The 18,004-nt window shown below is 49.9% G+C and overlaps 1 protein-coding gene across 1 annotated transcript; it reads left to right on the plus strand.

Annotated features, from left to right (window-relative positions):
• Positions 1 to 1,774: 1,774 nt before the first annotated feature.
• DDRGK1 (DDRGK domain containing 1) lies at positions 1,775 to 12,174 on the plus strand. Its single transcript, XM_001496384.5, has 9 exons — positions 1,775 to 1,956; positions 3,183 to 3,389; positions 4,622 to 4,734; positions 4,975 to 5,076; positions 7,732 to 7,854; positions 8,231 to 8,269; positions 10,859 to 10,915; positions 11,445 to 11,493; positions 11,874 to 12,174. The coding sequence occupies exons 1-9, from the start codon at positions 1,869 to 1,871 to the stop codon at positions 12,038 to 12,040; spliced, it is 945 nt and encodes a 314-aa protein (XP_001496434.1). The 5' UTR covers positions 1,775 to 1,868; the 3' UTR covers positions 12,041 to 12,174.
• The last annotated feature ends 5,830 nt before the right edge of the window (positions 12,175 to 18,004 follow it).

Here is an 18,004-nt window from a genome sequence, read left to right on the forward strand (position 1 = left end):
TGGGCTAGCCCCTCTATTCTGTTCTTTCTTAAACCAGGGCAGCAGCTCTCTCACTGTTGTTCTCCCTGCTATATTCCACCCCCTCCAGTCTGTCCACAAACCTTAAGTGACATACTTGGGGTCCAGGACTCTGAAAACTCCATATGAAAGCTATAAAAATGATGTGAACTGAGGCAGCAAGGAAGAGTTATCGCTAATGACAGTTTTTTGTTTTGCCCTTCCAGACAACATTCTGTGCACGTGCAAATTAAGCAGAAAAATGTATAAAGTCTTAATTTTTACTTTTTTTTTTGCTGAGGAAGATTCACCCTGAGCTAACATCTGTTGCCAATTTTCCTCTATTTTGTATGTGGGTTGCCACCACAGCGTGGCCACTGATGTGTGCCTAGGAATCAAACCTAGGCCACCGAAGTGGAGCACACCAAACTTAACCACACCAAACACACCAAACTTAAGCACACCAAACAAACAGCCACTGGAGCTGGCCTTTCAACTTTTACTTTTTAATAAAAGTTTTTATCATGGAAAATTTCAAACTTCACAAAAATGTCAACTTATAGAGAAAAGAGCAGTATAAGAACCCCTATTTACCCATCACCCAACCTTAACAATTATCAACACTTGCTATTTTTATTTTATCTATGCTGCCCTTTTTGCTTGTGTAAAATTTAAAAATATAAATTATAAAATATTCTAAACTTACAGAAAATAATAAAATAGATGCTAAAGTTCCCACCATTCTAATTTAACAGGTATTAAGCTGTTGACATGTTGCCATATTTTTTCAAGTCTTCACACACACACACACACACACACACACCATTGGGCCAGCAATCTTTAGTTATGTTATCACATCTAAAAAGCTTCATAATACTGTAATAGCAAATTCCCAGTAATTGTTATTTGCTTTTTAAAAAACCTTGAGTTTACATCCTCTCGTTTCTTAAAAAGCAGCTTAATTCAGGTATAATTTGTCCCCAGTTTTTAAAATAGATTCTTAAGAATTAAAGGGAAATTTAAATTCCCTGTGGGCATTTAAATTCTGAGTGTTCACTATGGAAAATTGGATAACTAATTCTTGTACAACCTAATAAAGCTAATTTTATTTTTAAATAGGTATAAAATTGCAGATCTGAGAGGCTGGCCCCGTGGCCGAGTGGTTAAGTTCGCGCGCTCCGCTGCAGGCGGCCCAGTGTTTCGTTGGTTCGAATCCTGGGCGCGGACATGGCACTGCTCATCAGACCACGCTGAGGCAGCGTCCCATGTGCCACAACTAGAAGAACCCACAACGAAGAATACACAACTATGTACCGGGGGACTTTGGGGAGAAAAAGGAAAAAGTAAAATCTTTAAAAAAAAAAAATTGCAGATCTGAGTACAAAAGTATATCACAATTTATTTAAATAGAAGACTTGGTCTCTCCCTCTCCTTTTTTAAAGAAATCAAATGTCACAGATACAGGCAAAGCTCTGCTCTTAATTCCATGCATTCCATCTCTCTCCCCAGAGGAGAATGCTGTCCTGAAGTTGGTGCGTATCATTTCTAAGCATCTTTTTGTAGTTTTTCCACGTTTCCATAAACACTATGTGGTATTTTTTAGTGCTCTTAAAACATACATAAATGTTGCCATGCTGACATAACTACTTGCAATAATTTCCACTTAACATTATGGTTTTTTACGACCCCCAACTTTATTTTAAACTAAAAAATTAAGGCCTGTCTGTGACGTGTGCGACCTGGGCGGGGCTCCGGGTGGTGGGCGGAGTCTAAGATGGGAAACGGGAGGGGCCTTAGGGGCGTGGGCGGGGCCTGGGAGATCCCGGGGCATAGCGCGGACGCGCTTGTTCCCCCTGGAAGCCGTCCTCCTGATGGCCCCCGTGGTGTACTTAGTGGCGGCGGCTCTGCTTGTCGGCCTTATCCTTTTCCTGACTCGCAGGCGGGGCCGGGCGGCAGCAGGTAAGAGATGCCGCCGCGCCGGGGCCCATGGGGCCTGGTTCTCTGGCCTCTTGAGCTTTCGTAGGCCGTCGCGCTGCGGCTCCTGCGCATGCGCTGGCATGCCTGGCTGGGCTGACGAGGATCCCGGCGCCGGGCTGCGAGCCGCGCGTCATGCAGGCCGCGCGCATGCGCGACGGGTCTGGCGGGGAGATGCAGTGCTAGAACCCAGCCTGTGGCCGGCGGGCAGCGCCCCTATACCTTTCTCCCCGCCCCAAAAGACAGCCTCGCCCTATCCCTCTCCTCGCCCCCTAGCACTCCCAACCTCCAGACCCAAAGGGGCCCAGCCCTGGCGGACACACTCCCGTCCCTCATCGGGACGATCCCGCTCTGCGCTCACTGAAGAGGCCGCAGGGGTTTTCCATCCCCGCCAGGCTGACTCCAGAGCCAGGGCCGAGAAGGGGGCACCTGAGTGTCTTCTGCCTACCCACGAGCTGGAGAGAGCAGGACGCAGCTCCCGGAGACACCCTGAAACTCTCTCCTTACCTGTCAAGGACAGCAGCTATGCGGCCATGCATCCTCCACCCTGTTCTCCACCCCGACCGGAAGGCCATGTCATCGGCCAGGGCACAGAACAGACATACCTGTCATCCTCTCCCCGTCGCCGCCCCCATTTCTTGTCAGCATATGGGTTTATGTGTATGTCTCTTCCCCTCTTGGGCCCACAAGCTACTTCAGAGCACCTGCATGCTCCAGGGGCAGGGGAGAGAGAAACTGAGGTAAGCCAACAGATCTTCCTAGGAAGAGAGACTCAGACCTCAGGTGTGCTCTCTGAGGTGCCAGGTAAAACCAGGGCAGGTGGTGTCAGGCAAGAAATAAATGCTGTCCTGCAGTGGGCCTTCAGATGAGATCTGGAGAGGTCAGGGTGGTCTTCCTGGAGGAGGTAGAGCTTCAGCTCCATCTTGTAGGGTGGTAGTCTCCTGACAGGCCTACTGGAAAGGTGGGGCCTTGAGGGGAGAGAAAGGTATTGACACAGGCAGGAGGGAAGAGATGATCTTGCTGCATAGGACCAAGGTGTGGGTCTGGGTTGTAAAGGCCACTATGGTCTTGGAAGCTGGGGCTTTGTGCTGTGGGCAGCGGAAGCCTGGAGGTAGTCAAGTGGAAGAGGGTAAGGCTTCCAGGATGCTGCTCCCCTGCCATCAGGTGGATTGGGCTGCTGGACAGCATCGTGGTTCCTCTCTTCCCTACAGCTGGCCAAGAGCCACTGAATAATGAAGAGGAGCCAATAGTAGCAGGCCAAGTGGCCCAGCCTCGGCCCCTGGAGCCTGAGGAGCAGAGAGCTGGGGGCAGGCCCCGGCGCCGGAGGGACCTGGGCAGCCGCCTGCAGGCCCAGCGTCGAGCCCAGCGCGTGGCCTGGTCAGAGGTGGATGAGAACGAGGAGGAGGCCATCATTCCAGGTGAGAGGAGCCCAACCTGGTAGGGAAGGGGGCTGGGTTAGGAGGTGAGAGGACCCCCAAAACTGGGTGGAAGAGTCAGGTGTCAAGCCACGGTGTGGGAGGGATATCTGGGAGCCATAGAATGGAGTAGGGGGAGACTTGGGACCAGCCTTTGGTCCTGGGGACCAGCAGTTCTGGACCTTGGCCCCTATTCCTCTGGACCAACCCCCTCTTCCTTCATGTTGGCTCTCAGTGTCCAAGCAGGAGGGTAAGGGTCTTCAGATTGTCCTAGAGAGTTTCTCAGTCCCTTCCTTATGTCCCAGCATCTTTCCTGGTGTGGGTACACTCATTGCCTGAGGGCCTCACCCTAGGGCCAGAGTGCCGGCCAAGAGCATCTCCAGTTCCTGGAGAAGGCTTACCTGTAACCCTAGAAGCAGCGTTTGAAGATAGAGACATCGTGTTGACAGAGGCCTCCATATCCGTGGTGCAGGGAAACCAACAGAGCTCTTAGGATTGTGAGAAAGAATCTCTCTTCTTTGGTACTCAGCAGCTGGCTTGAGCCTGAGGAGGAGGCATTTGGGGGTTTTGCCCTTATACCCTTGGGAACTAGCCCCTTTGGCTCAAAAAAGAGGCCTTCTGTTGGGCCATCCCTCCATCTCGGACTTGGAGTCAGACATCCTTGCTGCTAGGCATCAGTGGGTCTTTAACTTTTAGTAGCTCCTGGGGTAGTCCTGGGGTTTGGGCTGTCTTTTTGCCCTGGGTCTGGTGGGACAATGGCAAAACCCTGGCCAGGGGCAGAGCCCAGAACCCTCAGCAGTTCCAGATCACAGTGAGCATGATTTCAGATTTGAGACAGATAAGTAGCCCCATGGGGCCATGCTTCCCTGGAGGCTTGGCTCAGAGACAGAAACCAGAGAACTCTGCAAGCCCGAACAGTCCTGAATGTGATTTTCATACAGTCATATATTAGAACCTGGCACTTCCCTTTTTATGGCTATGCAGCATCTAAAGTTATCATTTGTTCCCTTGCCCCATGGTTGCCTCACCCCTCCCCTATCCCTAACACACACACCCAGAGGGTGAATTTCTGCATTCATGGCAGATGCCTCTGGAGTACAGAGCTGACCTCATAACATTTGCAGGTGGGTGGAAGGGGATCCCCCCATGAGGAGAAGGACAAGGGGTAAAGTGGATCCATCATCAGTGGTCCTCTCTGGACAGGACCTGAAATGTCTTTCCCTGACCATACTCAGCCCAGGAGGAAGAAGGCATCGAGAAGCCAACAGAAACTCACTCATCAGGAAAAATTGGAGCCAAGAAACTGCGGAAGCTGGAGGAGAAACAAGCGCGTAAAGCCCAGCGTGAGGCAAGCAGGAGGGATGGGGTGCAGTTCTGGGAAGTGAGAAAGGGCCCTGCCTTCCCTGTCCCCTATGGCAGACACTCCCCTCGAGGCTCCTTGCACACTGGGTTCGGGTTTGCTGTTTGCCTGTCTCCTGCAGCCTTGGTCCGTGGCCTGGCTCAGGCGTTGTCTGCTTTGGCCTGTTTGGGAGGTGGGCAAGCTCCAGCTGGAGGTGGGGATGTGTTCCCTATGAAGGCCTCTCTTCAGGCAGAGGAGGCTGAGCGTGAGGAGCGGAAACGCCTGGAGTCCCAGCGTGAGGCAGAGTGGAAAAAGGAGGAGGAGCGGCTTCGCCTGGAGGAGGAACAGAAGGTGAGGTAAACCCCTGATCCAGACTTCTGACGCCAGGCAGCCTTGCTTCCCAACACCTCCAACCGAGGAGATGGGCCATGGACCAGGCGCAGGGGAGGCCCTGGTTTATCTGGTCCCTGTGCTCTAAACGCAGCCTGTGTAAAGCTGCTGCTGGAAAGCAGAGCCTGAGATGGGGATTTTTGTGCCTGTGATTTATTGAACATACCTGGAGTATTTGAAAAACGTTGATTTTTCAAATGGTTAGAGTGGCTAGAGCAGGGTACACAAGATAGAGAAGGGTCATAGAGTAAGGGGGCGTCTGGATCCTGAGCCTTGAGGCTGATAAGGGTCATTGTAAGGGATGCTAGATCTTACCTGAACTAGGTTCTGTTTAGGGCCTAGCATAGAGGAGACATTCAGGAAATGGGGGCCACTGCAATAAAGGTAGTTAATGAGCATTTGTTTGCCAGGTGCTTCCTTCCTCCTGAGAACTAGGTACCCGAGAAAGGGAATGTCCCAAAGAGCTGGTGTATATAGGGTGAGAGCCAGGGCTGCCCTACTTGGGAAGACCTCATAGCCTAGCGCCCTTGGCTTCTAACTGACTGTGTTATCCAGGGACACTGGATGGTAGAAAGCCTGGCTGTGGGTGCTGGGGGATGGGCCAGAACACAGCAGAGAGGAGGCATTTGTGGAGAGAGTTTTTTCACCTTTCTGAAGATTGATCCTACCTGATGTACCTTAAATATCCTGGGGCTCTTCTCCCCTGCACTCAGTTTCCCCTATTATTAACATCTTCCTTTACTGTGGTATATTTCTCACAACTGCTAATTTGATACATTATTATTATTAACTAAACTCCACACCTTCTTCACATTTCGTTAGTTTACCCCACTATCCTTTTTCTTTTCCAGGATACCACATTATAGTTAGTTGTCAGGTTTCCTTAGGCTCCTCTGGGTTGTGATGGTTTCTCAGACTTTCCTTGCTTTTGATCTTGACAATTTTGAGGCATCTTGGGCAAGTTTTGTAGAATGTCTCTCAGGTTGTGTTTGGCGGATGTTTTTCTCATGGTTAGATTTGGGTCATGGATTTCTGGGAGGAAGACCACAGGTGCAATGCCATTCTCAATATAGCATATCAAGGGTACGCCTTATCAACTTGACTTACCGCTAGTGATGTACACCTTGATCACCTAGCTGAGGTGGCGTTTGCTGGATTCCTCCACTGCAATGTTTCTCCCCCTTCCCATACTCTTTGGAAACCAGTCGACGTGCACAGCCCACACTGAAGAGGTGGGGAGTTACGCTCCACCTCAGCGAGTGGAGAGTATCTACAGAAAACATTTGGAATTCTTTTGTACAGGAGATTTATCTCTTTTCTGTTTACAGATTCAGTCGTTTATTTATATCTACTTGGACTTATGGATATTTATTTTGTGCTTTGTGTTATAATTCAATACTGTCTTATTTATTTTGTTGCTTCGATTGTTCCTGCTTTGGCCATTGGAAGCTCTTTCAGTTGGCTCCTGTGTACCTTTGACATACACTCATTATTTTGTTTTTTGAGTGCTTTCTTACTTTTTGGCACTGCAAGATGCTCCAGGCTCATCTTGTATATTCTCTGTTGCAGCTTTAGCTTCATGTTTTAAAAAGATCTTTCTGAGAGCTCTGGAAAATGAGTTGGGTTGTGGGGAGGCTGTTGCACTAGGTCGTGGTGGTGGTGATGGAGCAACATGCACGAACTGAGTTTTCCAGAAGTTAAAGATAGAAGTGGTAGATTAGATCTCATTTCTGACCAGAGCAGCTGGCCAGGTGGCTGTGTGATTCACTGAGCAGGGACCCAGGAGGAGGACCAGATGTGTGGGGAGTAGATCACAGGATCTTTCTGGGACAAATTCAGTTTGAGCTGCCTGTAAGATGGCCTAGTGGGTGTGTCACATGGGCAGGCGTGTGTTTGGGAGGAGAGATTTGGGCAGGGATACAACTGTGGCAGTCACTGACAAAGAGATAATTTTGATGCTGTGGGCATGGTGAGGTGGCCAGAAAAAGAGTGAAGGAGAGAGAAGGGACAGGGCTGAGTGATGGAGGAGGTGGGAAGAATGGCCTAAGGAGCAGGAAGAAATGCAGGAGAGGGTGGGGTCTGGAAGCCCAGGAAGGGAAGAGGGGATGGTCAGCTCTGCCCAACAGCTGAGAGGACAGGGATGTGAGGCCTGATACCCCTCCCTTGGATTTAGTGGGATGGAGGGCATGGGTGAGACTGTAGCAGGAATCGTGTTTTTGGTGGAGCTGAGCATCAGAAGCAAGATTGCAGTGGGCTAGAGGGGTGAATAGATGGTGAGGAAATGGAACCTGGGGGTCTGTTCATGAAGTTTGGACATGACAAGGGAGGGAGAAGGTGGGGGTGACTGGAAGATATTGTGGGGTGGGGTCGTGGCAGGATTTTTGAGAAGGGAGCTGAGTAGCATCTGTCTGGGAGGTGATGGAATTGACAAGAAGAGGGGCCTCTGCCTGCCTTTCCACTTTGGGGCCAGGGAGATGGGCTCTTGAAGGAGCTCTGTCCCTGAGAAAAGGCCGGGCTCTATGCCTGGGTGCCCTTTGCAGGCAGCAGAGACTGGAACAGGGATGGGATGGATGCCCACCCCAAAATACCTGACTTTTGCCTCCTCTGTGTCTACAGGAAGAGGAAGAGAGGAAGGCCCGGGAGGAGCAGGCCCAGCGGGAACATGAGGAGTACCTGAAACTGAAGGAGGCCTTCGTGGTGGAGGAGGAGGGTGTGGGCGAGACCATGACTGAGGAACAGGTGGGTCTGTCGCCCCTGGGAAACCCCTCCCTGCGCCCACCACGACGAGGCCTGTATCAGACCCAAGGCTGGCCACCCCATCCCAGACACCCCGCTGCTCCTCACCTGCCTCCCTAGTCAGGCAGTGAGAGGCACATAGGCATCAGGACCAGCAGCCTCTAGCAGCCAGAGGCCTTGTCCTCAGGAGAAGTGGTGCCTCTGAAACCCTCAACATGGGAGGTTCTGCTGCTCAGGCAGGCAAGTGGGCCAGTGGCACATGCAGATGGTTGGGTGGGGACACAGACAGCAGGCAGGTGACACTCAGGTGGGCAGGTGGATAGGTACAGACTCCTGTGCTGCAAAGGGGACACTCACCCTGATTTCTCTGCTCCTCTAGTCCCACAGCTTCCTGACAGAGTTCATCAACTACATTAAGGTAAGAAGCTGCAGAGTAGAGCCTGAGTGTCAGCTCCCTGCCTCGCGTGTGCGTGTCGTGTGGATTCTCCTAGAGGGAGCAGACCTGAGCAGGGGCTGTGCTCATGCAGGAGTGGGCAGGGAGGCCAAGAGAGGCTGAACTGATGGGGTCCTGGCCAGGAGAGTCCTTTCTCCTCTGCCTCCAAAGGTAGAGAAGGACCTGGTCTGTGTGGGAGGCGCAAGCCTTTGATCACTTCCTCACACTCTGGGTTTGACAGTTTCCCTGCTCTTCAGACCCCACGCTCACTGAGTCACTGTGTTTCCAAGTTTCTTCCCATGTGTTTTCTGTCAGTTCTGCCTCACTGAGGCTCCACTGAGTTGAAACAAGTGTCCCCTGCCATGTGTTCCTGACCAGGAACTTGGGTCTTCCGGGGGGAACAGGATACTGTTTCCTTTGGAGTCTAGGATGGGGCAGCAGGTGTGTCCCCTTCTGTCTGCAGCCGTGGCACAGGCTGCCCGGATGCTGCTCCAGGTTGCATAAGCACATCCTGCTCTGCTTTGCTGCTAAGCAACTTCTCTCCCACGAAGGATGCGACGAGGGGAGAGGTTTTCAAGTGCAACTCAGAGGTGCAGAGGCGGCTGAGGGAAGGAATGCAGAGGGAGCGGGGGTGGTGGTGGGGGTGGTACTAGGGGGTGCCAAGAAGCCAGGGCTTGCATAATCCTCCCCTGACGTCTTCTGAAAGAGGGCAGGGTTTAGACACCTCCTAGCAGTGAGGGGCTGCCGGAGGTTCCTGAGAGGGAGCTTCCAGAGGGTTCTGTTCCCTCAGGCTGTGACCATTCCCCTCTGATGGAGCCCCTTCTTCACCCTGGCACTCTTGAGTGAGGGCTGCAGCCCCAGGCAGGACATCTCTCACACAGTCCTGCTGCTGTTTGGAACTCACTGTCCACACCTACCCAGTGGGCAGCAACGTGGTCCTGAGTCCCTTCTTCTGGGAGCCCTCCTCCCTCAGCGTCAGCTCCCCCTCTCCTCTGCAGAGACCTGGGACAAGGTTCCCAGGGCAGTTCCAGCCCTCCCTTTCAGTGGCTCTTTGGAAGTGCCATTCTCTAGGGGTTCTTCAAGCTCCTCTGGAGCTTAGAGGTCTTTCTAGCCTGTGCTGACCGATTGTCCCAGAGCTGCTGTCTGCAGGGAGAAGGAGGACTTCTGAAATTCAGCCCACACTCTTTCCTCCTGGCCCCAAGGGGATGGACCCTTTCATCTTAGGGTTTCAGAACTGGAGGCATGTTTCTGTGCCCAGCGGAGTTTATGTGAAGCATAAGGCTGGCTTGCTCCTGTCGGTCCACTCCCTTTTCTGACAACAGCTGGGTTTGTTTATTTTTCCAAACACACTTGGCCCCAGCAGCCCCTCAGGCCAGGTCTGCAGGGACCATCTGGGGTGACTCCATGTTTCCACTTTGAGCTGTCACTAAGAGCCCAGTGCCGGCTCCCTGCTTTGTAGGTAGAGGCCAGCTGGCCAGGTCACCTTGTGCTTGCCCACCCCCTGGCCCAACTGCGGCTCACTTGCCTCCCCGCTTGCACATTCACTTTGGCATTTTGAACAGTCACATGCCATCTGCAGCTGGGGAGGTGTCACCGTGTCACTCCTCTTGCAGCTCATTTGCTATGGAAGATTCACAAAAATGCAAAAGGCTGCCTTCTCTCAAGTCACATGCTATCTGTGTGTGGGGGAGGCGGGGGCAGATGCACGTGTGGGACCCAGCAGTGGACCCTCAGCTGCACGCCCAGGAACTAAAGCTGCTACTGAGGATATGAGGGAAGCACGTGAAACATGGCCGTGCGTGGAAAGTACCAGGCAGTGTTAGCGGTAGTTATTTTAAGGGTGGGCTCAGTGTCTCAGATGGTGTGAAGAGGATGGGTGAAGAAGTGTGGGTGTGTCAGGGTTGTGGGGGTCTCCAGGCGGGGGAGCGGTGAGCAAAGAGGAGGCAGGAATGAGCCGTCTTGCCTCTGCTGAGACCCTGGCTTGTTGGGGCCTTTTATCTGCTCTCTCCTTGTCCCTGTTCTCGCCTGCCTCCCCAGCGGGACTGTGAGCTCAAGGGCAGGCGCTATGTCTTTTTCACCATTGCATGCCCTACACCTCAGCACTTTGTCCTAGCACGTCTTCAGGAAACACAAATCCTGGTGACAGTCTTTTAAAATAGCTTTCGGTGGCTGCACCCGCTCCCTACATCTCTGTGGTGCTTCCAACCTGTCCATGATGTTAAAAAGATACGGCTGGATGCAGAGGAGAAGGTGGCAGGTGTGCTTGGCTCTCCACATGTGTGTCTGTCTCAGGCCATCCCCAGTCCAGGACGGGGCTTGTGGGGCGAGTGAGATGGGGAGATCCCTCCCTACAAACAGGAGAATAAGAGAGTTTATGAGTGTGTGTATCTTTATATATGGGTGATTCTGAGCATGTGTGAGTGAGTGTGAGGGGAGCAAGGCTCTCCCATAGGAATCTGCTCAGTGTTTATCCAGCCACCCAGATCAGATCAGGATATACACGTCAGAGGGTTCCAGTGCGGAGAGGGATTTGCCCATACTCAGGCTCTCTCCCTTCCCTCCCTCTCTTTGTAGCAGTCCAAGGTTGTGCTCTTGGAAGACCTGGCTTCCCAAGTGGGCCTGCGGACTCAGGTAAGCCCTGGAAGGTGGCCAGTTATGTGGAGTGTGGCCACGAGGTCTGTGTGGCTGTCAGAGGAGGCCTGCCCTAGAGATAGAGTCTTGATGCTCCCAACCAAGAGTGAGTAGAGTGTAGGAGTCTCTGGGCAATGCAGGAGTCCTGCCTCTCTTCTAGATGGAAGAACAGGCAGGGAGGAAAAGAAACAAGTCCAAACCCCATCACTCCAGCAGCCCTTGTAACTGAAGCAGCCCAAATCCAGTTACCTTGACAACTGTCTTGCAAACAGGCTGCACCAGCCTTCACAGCCAAATGTCACCATCCCTCCTTTTGTGGTTGGAAGAGAGCCTCTCTTGGGGGTCTTGCAGGGCGCCCAGACCAGAGTCCCTTCTCCCCTAGGCCCCTCCAAAGGAAGCATGGAGTCACCATGGGGGGCAGCCATGAGAGGGAGAGGAAGATATTTGGCTGTGGTGGGAGGGAGGATGCAGGTGCCTTTTCTGGGGATGGCAGCGTCCCTTTCTGCTCTGAAAATTGTTCTCCCCATAGGACACCATAAACCGCATCCAGGACCTGCTGGCTGAGGGGACTCTGACAGGTGAGAGGATGAGAATCAATCACTACAGGCCCCGGCCCTGGGGAGTATCTAGCCACAGGGGGCTGCAGGGACTTGTTGCAGAGGCAGGGCGACCACCCTGGGTGGAGGGAGGGGTGTGCAATGAGGGCACTAGCAGGGGGACACGGTCACAAGGAGTACGTGCTGAGGCCTGGGGTTGGCTTCGGGTGATGACGACAGGCAAGAAAGCCAGATTTGACTCACCTGGCCAGGAATGGATGCAGCCAGGAAAGGCCAGGCAGGCAAGCAGTCCTGGAGAGCTCTGAGCCACTTTTGAATGGGTGGGTGGGCCGGCAGGCAATTTCAGGTCAGGTTGGGAGGGCCCAAGAAGGCTCAGCCCTGCAACCTGTGTATCCCCACAGGTGTGATTGACGACCGGGGCAAGTTCATCTACATAACCCCAGAGGAACTGGTTGCTGTGGCTAACTTCATCCGACAGCGAGGTCGGGTGTCCATCGCCGAGCTTGCCCAGGCCAGCAACTCCCTCATCTCCTGGGGCCGGGAGGCCCCTGCCCAGGCCCCAGCCTGACCTAGCCCTTCCCTCTTGGACTCGGAGTTGGCACAGCCTACATGGCCATACATCTTTATTCCTCCCTACCATCCTGGGGCTGTGATGGAGTATGGCCAGGCTGTTCTAGATTAAAGGCCTGTGAGCACTGCTCAGCGTGGTGTGGCTTGGTGTGGCAGAAGGCCTGGCCTGGGATCCCAGATAAGCAGGTGAAATCTGGACCTGAGAATATATCTGGGGGGTGGGGTGGTCCTTTAGAGGCAGATGGAAGTTCCATTCTTATCATGCACTCATTCACTCAGAAAAATATTGAGCACTTTCTGTCTTCCTATGTTCCCTGCAAACCCAGCCCCCAAGGCCTGGGTGAGGTCCTTCTCTCTCTCCCTGCTGTGGCTACCGCAAAAGTGGAAAAACTCTTGGGCCACATCTCCCCTAATGGGGGAGGGAGGTCTTGCTGTTTTTTGTATGGATTCAGGAGTCCTAAGGAGGGCTGAGAGCCCTTAGGGAGAATAGTTAAGGAAAAGTGCCAAGGATAGAGTCCTAGGGAATGGCAGCCTTTAAGAGGGAGGAAAGGGAGGTCAGGAGGGGAGAGAGGCTGGGCCAGCTGCTTGTGGGGCAGGTAGAAGGAAGGGGAGCACCTGCTTGAGCTGGATAGAATTGTGCAGTGGAGGCACATTGCTTCATACATTGCATCACATGGATTCAGCTCTACATCCTTGACAAAATGTTTAAATAGTGTGGGTGATTCCACCCACTGGTGGATGTCAGGACCATATGCTTGGGAGTGGGTGAGAGATGGGAGGCGTGTGTCTCCTGTAGGGTCAGTCACTCTAGTTCCTGTGGGCTGTTCATGGTGTGAGCATCCTGCTGTGCTAAGGGTGAGGCATGTGCTTAAATGTGTATTTTTTATGCAAGGTGGCCCCTGAGCGTAATCCACCTACTACCTCGGGTGCCTGGTGGAGGAGGCAGCTTTCTGTTCCAGCCCAGGAGGAAGCTGTCTATGTGAATGGTGATGGGAAGACAGGACATCAGGCTCTGGGGCGGAGCCTTCCTGAGGGGTTGTCCAGTGTGGTTTTGACTCATTTGTTGCCATAAGCATTAACTATAGAACCTAAATTCAAAGTAAGGTGTGACTCTGCTACTTCTATCAGCAGTGGGCACTTGGAGTCACCTGGAGCTGGAAAGGGCCGCATGCATTGTTTGGAAGGTCATCTGGGAGCCCAGAGTCTAGTAGGAGAGGGAAGAAACAGACATAGGGACCCACAGTATGAGATAGAAACATAAAATTACAAAGGGAAAAGTAGATGGCTTACAGTTGGAACAGTGTTCTCAGCCCTGGTTGCTCATTAGAATCACCTAGGGAGTTTTCAACAGTCTTGTGCCAGGCTGCACCCCAGACAGTTCAGTCAGAGTCTCTGGGGGTGGGACTCAGGGAGCATCGGGAGATTCCAGTGTGCAGCCAAGGTTGAGAGCCAGTGAAGGGAGGTGGGGGTGGAGGGGAGAGGCAGGCCATGACATTGCAAGTAATTAAACTCCACACTGGACGGGGCTTCTCACAGAGCAACACAGCAGCTCCGGGTCTCTTCTGTCCTTTCCTTCAACCCTCCTCAGCCACAGTCCCTTCACTCCACCCTCAAGACACTGCCCACCCAGGAGTGGGGACAGGCACATTCCTTCCTCACATCCCAGAAGCCTTCTAAGATTCTTTATGTCCCAACGGTTTAGTGTGGTGAGAGAACCCTGTGACCCTTTGCGCATTATTTAGTAATCGAGCTACTAATAGATTTATCAAATGAACAGTTCTTCAGGTAGTAAGTGATTAACATTTTTCTAAATATGTACAAACCGCTTTCACAACAAATAAATGAAAACTTACAAGTTTAACAGCTTGCAATTTTTCGAGCATTTAAACGTTTATTACTTCATATGTCTAAGCATTTAAAGTCCCACATTTAATATATGAAATTATTTTAAATGCTTTTACACCTTATTATTTTTTTTAAGATTTTATTTCTCCTTTTTCTCCCCAAAGCCCCCTGGTACATAGTTGTATATATTTTTAGTTGTGGGTCCTTCTAGTTGTGGCATGTGGGACGCCGCCTCAGCATGGCCTGACGAGCAGTGCCATGTCCGCGCCCAGGATCTGAACCAGCGAAACCTTGGGCCACCAAAGCGGAGCACACAAACTTAACCACTCGGCCACAGGGCCAGCCCCCATGCTTTTACACCTTAAAAACTAGACCAGACACACATAGTATCATAATGATTACATTACTGATCTGTACATGTAATACTAAAATTGATGATAAACATTTCAATACCATGGATTTACATTTGCTTATTCACTGGCTCTATTTTTATTTCATCATGAGGGTACAGTTTTCGCTTATCCTGGAGCACGAGGGTGACTGTCTCAGGTGCCTGAGGATGTAGATCTGACTGGAAGGTGATGATTCAGAGTGAGGGAGCAGGACTTTACTGTGACCCTATCTGAGTCCTTTTCCCATTGTGTGGCCCCTCTTTCATAGTCAGATTTTCCTCCTCCATCAGAAACTCTAGACTTGGCTCCAGCCAGTCAGATAAGTTTTGATTTTTGTAACTCCCAAGTTACAAAATGCCTGATATGCTTGCTCTGGAGGTCTTGTCTTCACAGCCCAGCCCAAGAGGTCTATTTTAATACCACTTGCTCCCTGCAGAGTCCGGTCTGGTTCGGTTTGGTTCCATCACACTCCTGTTTTTTATGGACCTTCAAGGCCTATTATTGACAAGTCTGTAGTTGGAGAGCTGTATAATACAACTTGTCTTTTCAAAAATGGTTATTTACAAAATTGGCCATGAGTTGAAAAATTATTAAAACTAGATAATGGGTACACGGAGGTTATACTCATCTGTTTTTATACATGTTTAAAATTTCCCATAAAAGCTTAAAGACAATGAGCCCTAGATGGCCTCCTCTATCCTTGGCTCAAGCTAAGCCTCAGAAGAGGGGCTGCAAAAAGTGGACATGTGAGGGCACCAGTAGTCACTTCACTCTCTCCACAATTCAGTGGCTCCCCCAGGCTGCCACGGTGACACCAGTGCAGCATGCATGTTGGATGTTTGTAACACAAAAAAATTATTTAAATACATCTAAAGTGTGTTTTAAAAAACACTCGCCATTTATAGAGAGCCTGCTGAGTAAGAGGCAGGATGCTAAGCACCCCAGGAAGCTACAATAAGAAACCATGGCCCCATCCACAGTGGAGGCAAGGGCAGTGGTACCACTCTAACAGGGAGACCACCAGTCATCTAAGCAGCAGGTGCGTGGCCAAATGCCGTAATAAATTTTTAAAAAAGGGACCAGCGGCTCACAAGGAGAGGCCTTCCAGGCTGAGGGGAGGACAGGTGCGGAGAACGTCAAGGCTTGTGGTTCACTGAGGGGCATGGAGTGTTGGGTGGAAGAAAGGCAGGGGCAAATGAGAGAGAGAGTAGAAAGGGAGGTTGGGACCCGGCTGGGAAGGGTGATGAATGCTTAGCCCAGAGATTTGGGCTGTATTTGGTGAAGGGGGGGATGTTTAATTAATTAGCATTTTGAATCAGTAACTCAGTTCTTAAACCCTCTTTGCTAACATTGTATCCTACAAGTGGTCATTACTCCATCATTTCCTCCCTCCATACCCTCCACTTCCCTGTAGTGCTGGTCCAGAGTATGACTGGAAGCCTTCACGAGTGCATGTCCCAGATACCTCCAGTCCCAAGCCCCTACCCCAATATTGGAGATGACTATTCCACTAAGGCTTTGTTTTTCAAACTTTCTGACAGTATCTCTTAGTAAGAGATCCATTTTACATTAAAGACGCAGTACGCTCTATGTGTGTGTGCATTCGTACAGATAACTGAAGCAAAAGTTTCACAGTAGTCCTCCACTCCTCGTGGTTTGATACATGTTGATGTTTGCTTCTCTGCTCTGTTTCATTGCTGATGGTGACTAAATTGATTCCATAACCCACTAACAGATTGCAACCTACAGTTTGAAAAACAGGGTCCTAAGGAGCTTGTTCCTTTAGATGGAGGACAGGGCTGAGAATCCATATCTGAGTGATGAGTTGTGTATCATACCTAACTTGATAGTCACAGAATTGTACCAAAAGCCATGTAGACTATAGTAGTGACATTGAAAAATAGTTTTACTTAGTTTATTCTGACACCATATATAATTTTTGGCTGGTTAATACATTATTTGATTATTCATTACAGCAAAATGTATAAGGGAACCTTATAAGAGAACCTATGAAATACTGATACTGTAACATTAAACGTACTTAAGTGTAACCTTTTGCATGTAACCTGCTAAATTTACTCTGACTGCTTTTAGTCATTTTAACTTTCTTACATGATTGTACAATTTGACTTACATTTCTTTTTTTTTAAAAGATTTTATTTTCCTTTTTCTCCCCAAAGTCCCCTGGTACATAGTTGGGTATTTTTAGTTGTGGGTCCTTCTAGTTGTGGCATGTGGGACACTGCCTCAGCATGGCCTGATGAGCAGTGCCATGTCCCCGCCCAGGATTCAAACAGGCAAAACCCTGGGCCACCAAAGTGGAGCCCACAAACTTAAGCACTCGGCCATGGGGCTGGCCCCTTGACTTAACATTTCTAACATATAACGCAAAAAACACATCCATCATAATAAGACCAAACTAAAACTAGCAGTGTTCCAACTGTATCATAACTTAGTAACTGAAATTTAATACCTCTGTTGTTTTATTTTCCTTTAACTATTTCTCATCAATGAGGTAAGTCAAGTCACTTTGTTGTTTAGCTAAACTCCACAGTTCACAGAACGGTGTAACTGTGTAGAAATGTGCTTGATGTCTAGTTCTACAGTTGTCTTGATCCCTTTTTAGTTTGTGCATGTTGCCTCATATCAAAATAGACCATAGTAACAAATAGGAATAGATGAGAAATTATTGAGCAAGTAATCCATCAGCCGCAGCAAATTCTCATTTTTTCCACATCTCATCTACTGTCTCTGCCAGGCGGTAGCAATTTAGGAGAGGAAAAGTTGGCAAACATTAGTGAAGAACACATGGGAAGTTTGGGCCCCAAGGGCAGGTAATAAGTTTCTTTAGCTACCACTGTGTCTATCTGTAATGATAACATAAAAAGTTTACAAAGAAGGCTTTCTGCTGGACAAATTTACCCAAGCTTTTACAAAAATTAGATCTGGGAACATTTTTTTAAGATTTTATTTTTTCCCTTTTCTCCCCAAAGCCCCCTGGTACATAGTTGTATATTCTTAGTTGTGGGTCCTTCTAGTTGTGGCATGTGGGATGCCACCTCAGTATGGCTTAATGAGCTGTGCCATGTCCACGCCCAGGATTTGAACCGGCGAAACACTGGGGCTGCTGCAGCGGAGCGCACGAACCCAACCACTCGGCCACTGGGCTGGCCCCCAGATCTGGTAACATTTTTAGAGTCTGCATGTTTCTATAAAACTGATTAAAGATTTGGGCATGACCATAACTTCTGTGATACAATAATCATCTTATTATTATTCTGCTTGCAGCTTTAAGAAGGGCCAACATGCTTCACAAATAGATGTGGGTACATAAGTCTCACTTGGGATGATGGGTGAGGGGGTGACTTGTGTTCCTTTTTACTTTGTTTCTAAATATCTTGCAATGAGGTTTACACTGTACAGCTACAGATAAGTCTCTTATAAATAAAGCATCAATTATATAAAGAACAGAAAAGAAAAATTAAATGTTACAGAAGGAGCCTGGGGAACATAAAAGCATAAACCATCTTTTATCTTAGGTAAAATGTGAAATTAGTAAAGAGTAGTAGTATACAGTCTAATAATTTTTTGTAGTTTTTCCTTTAACTTTTATTTTTCATGGGCCGAGTGTGTGTGTGTGTGTAAACATCAGCTAATCAGTTTATAAAACAGCTTGTAAAAGACCTCAACATACTTGGATCATAAACGTTTCAGTTACAGTTTTA

This window comes from Equus caballus, chromosome 22, assembly GCF_041296265.1.
Source record: "Equus caballus isolate H_3958 breed thoroughbred chromosome 22, TB-T2T, whole genome shotgun sequence".
NCBI lineage: Eukaryota > Metazoa > Chordata > Mammalia > Perissodactyla > Equidae > Equus > Equus caballus.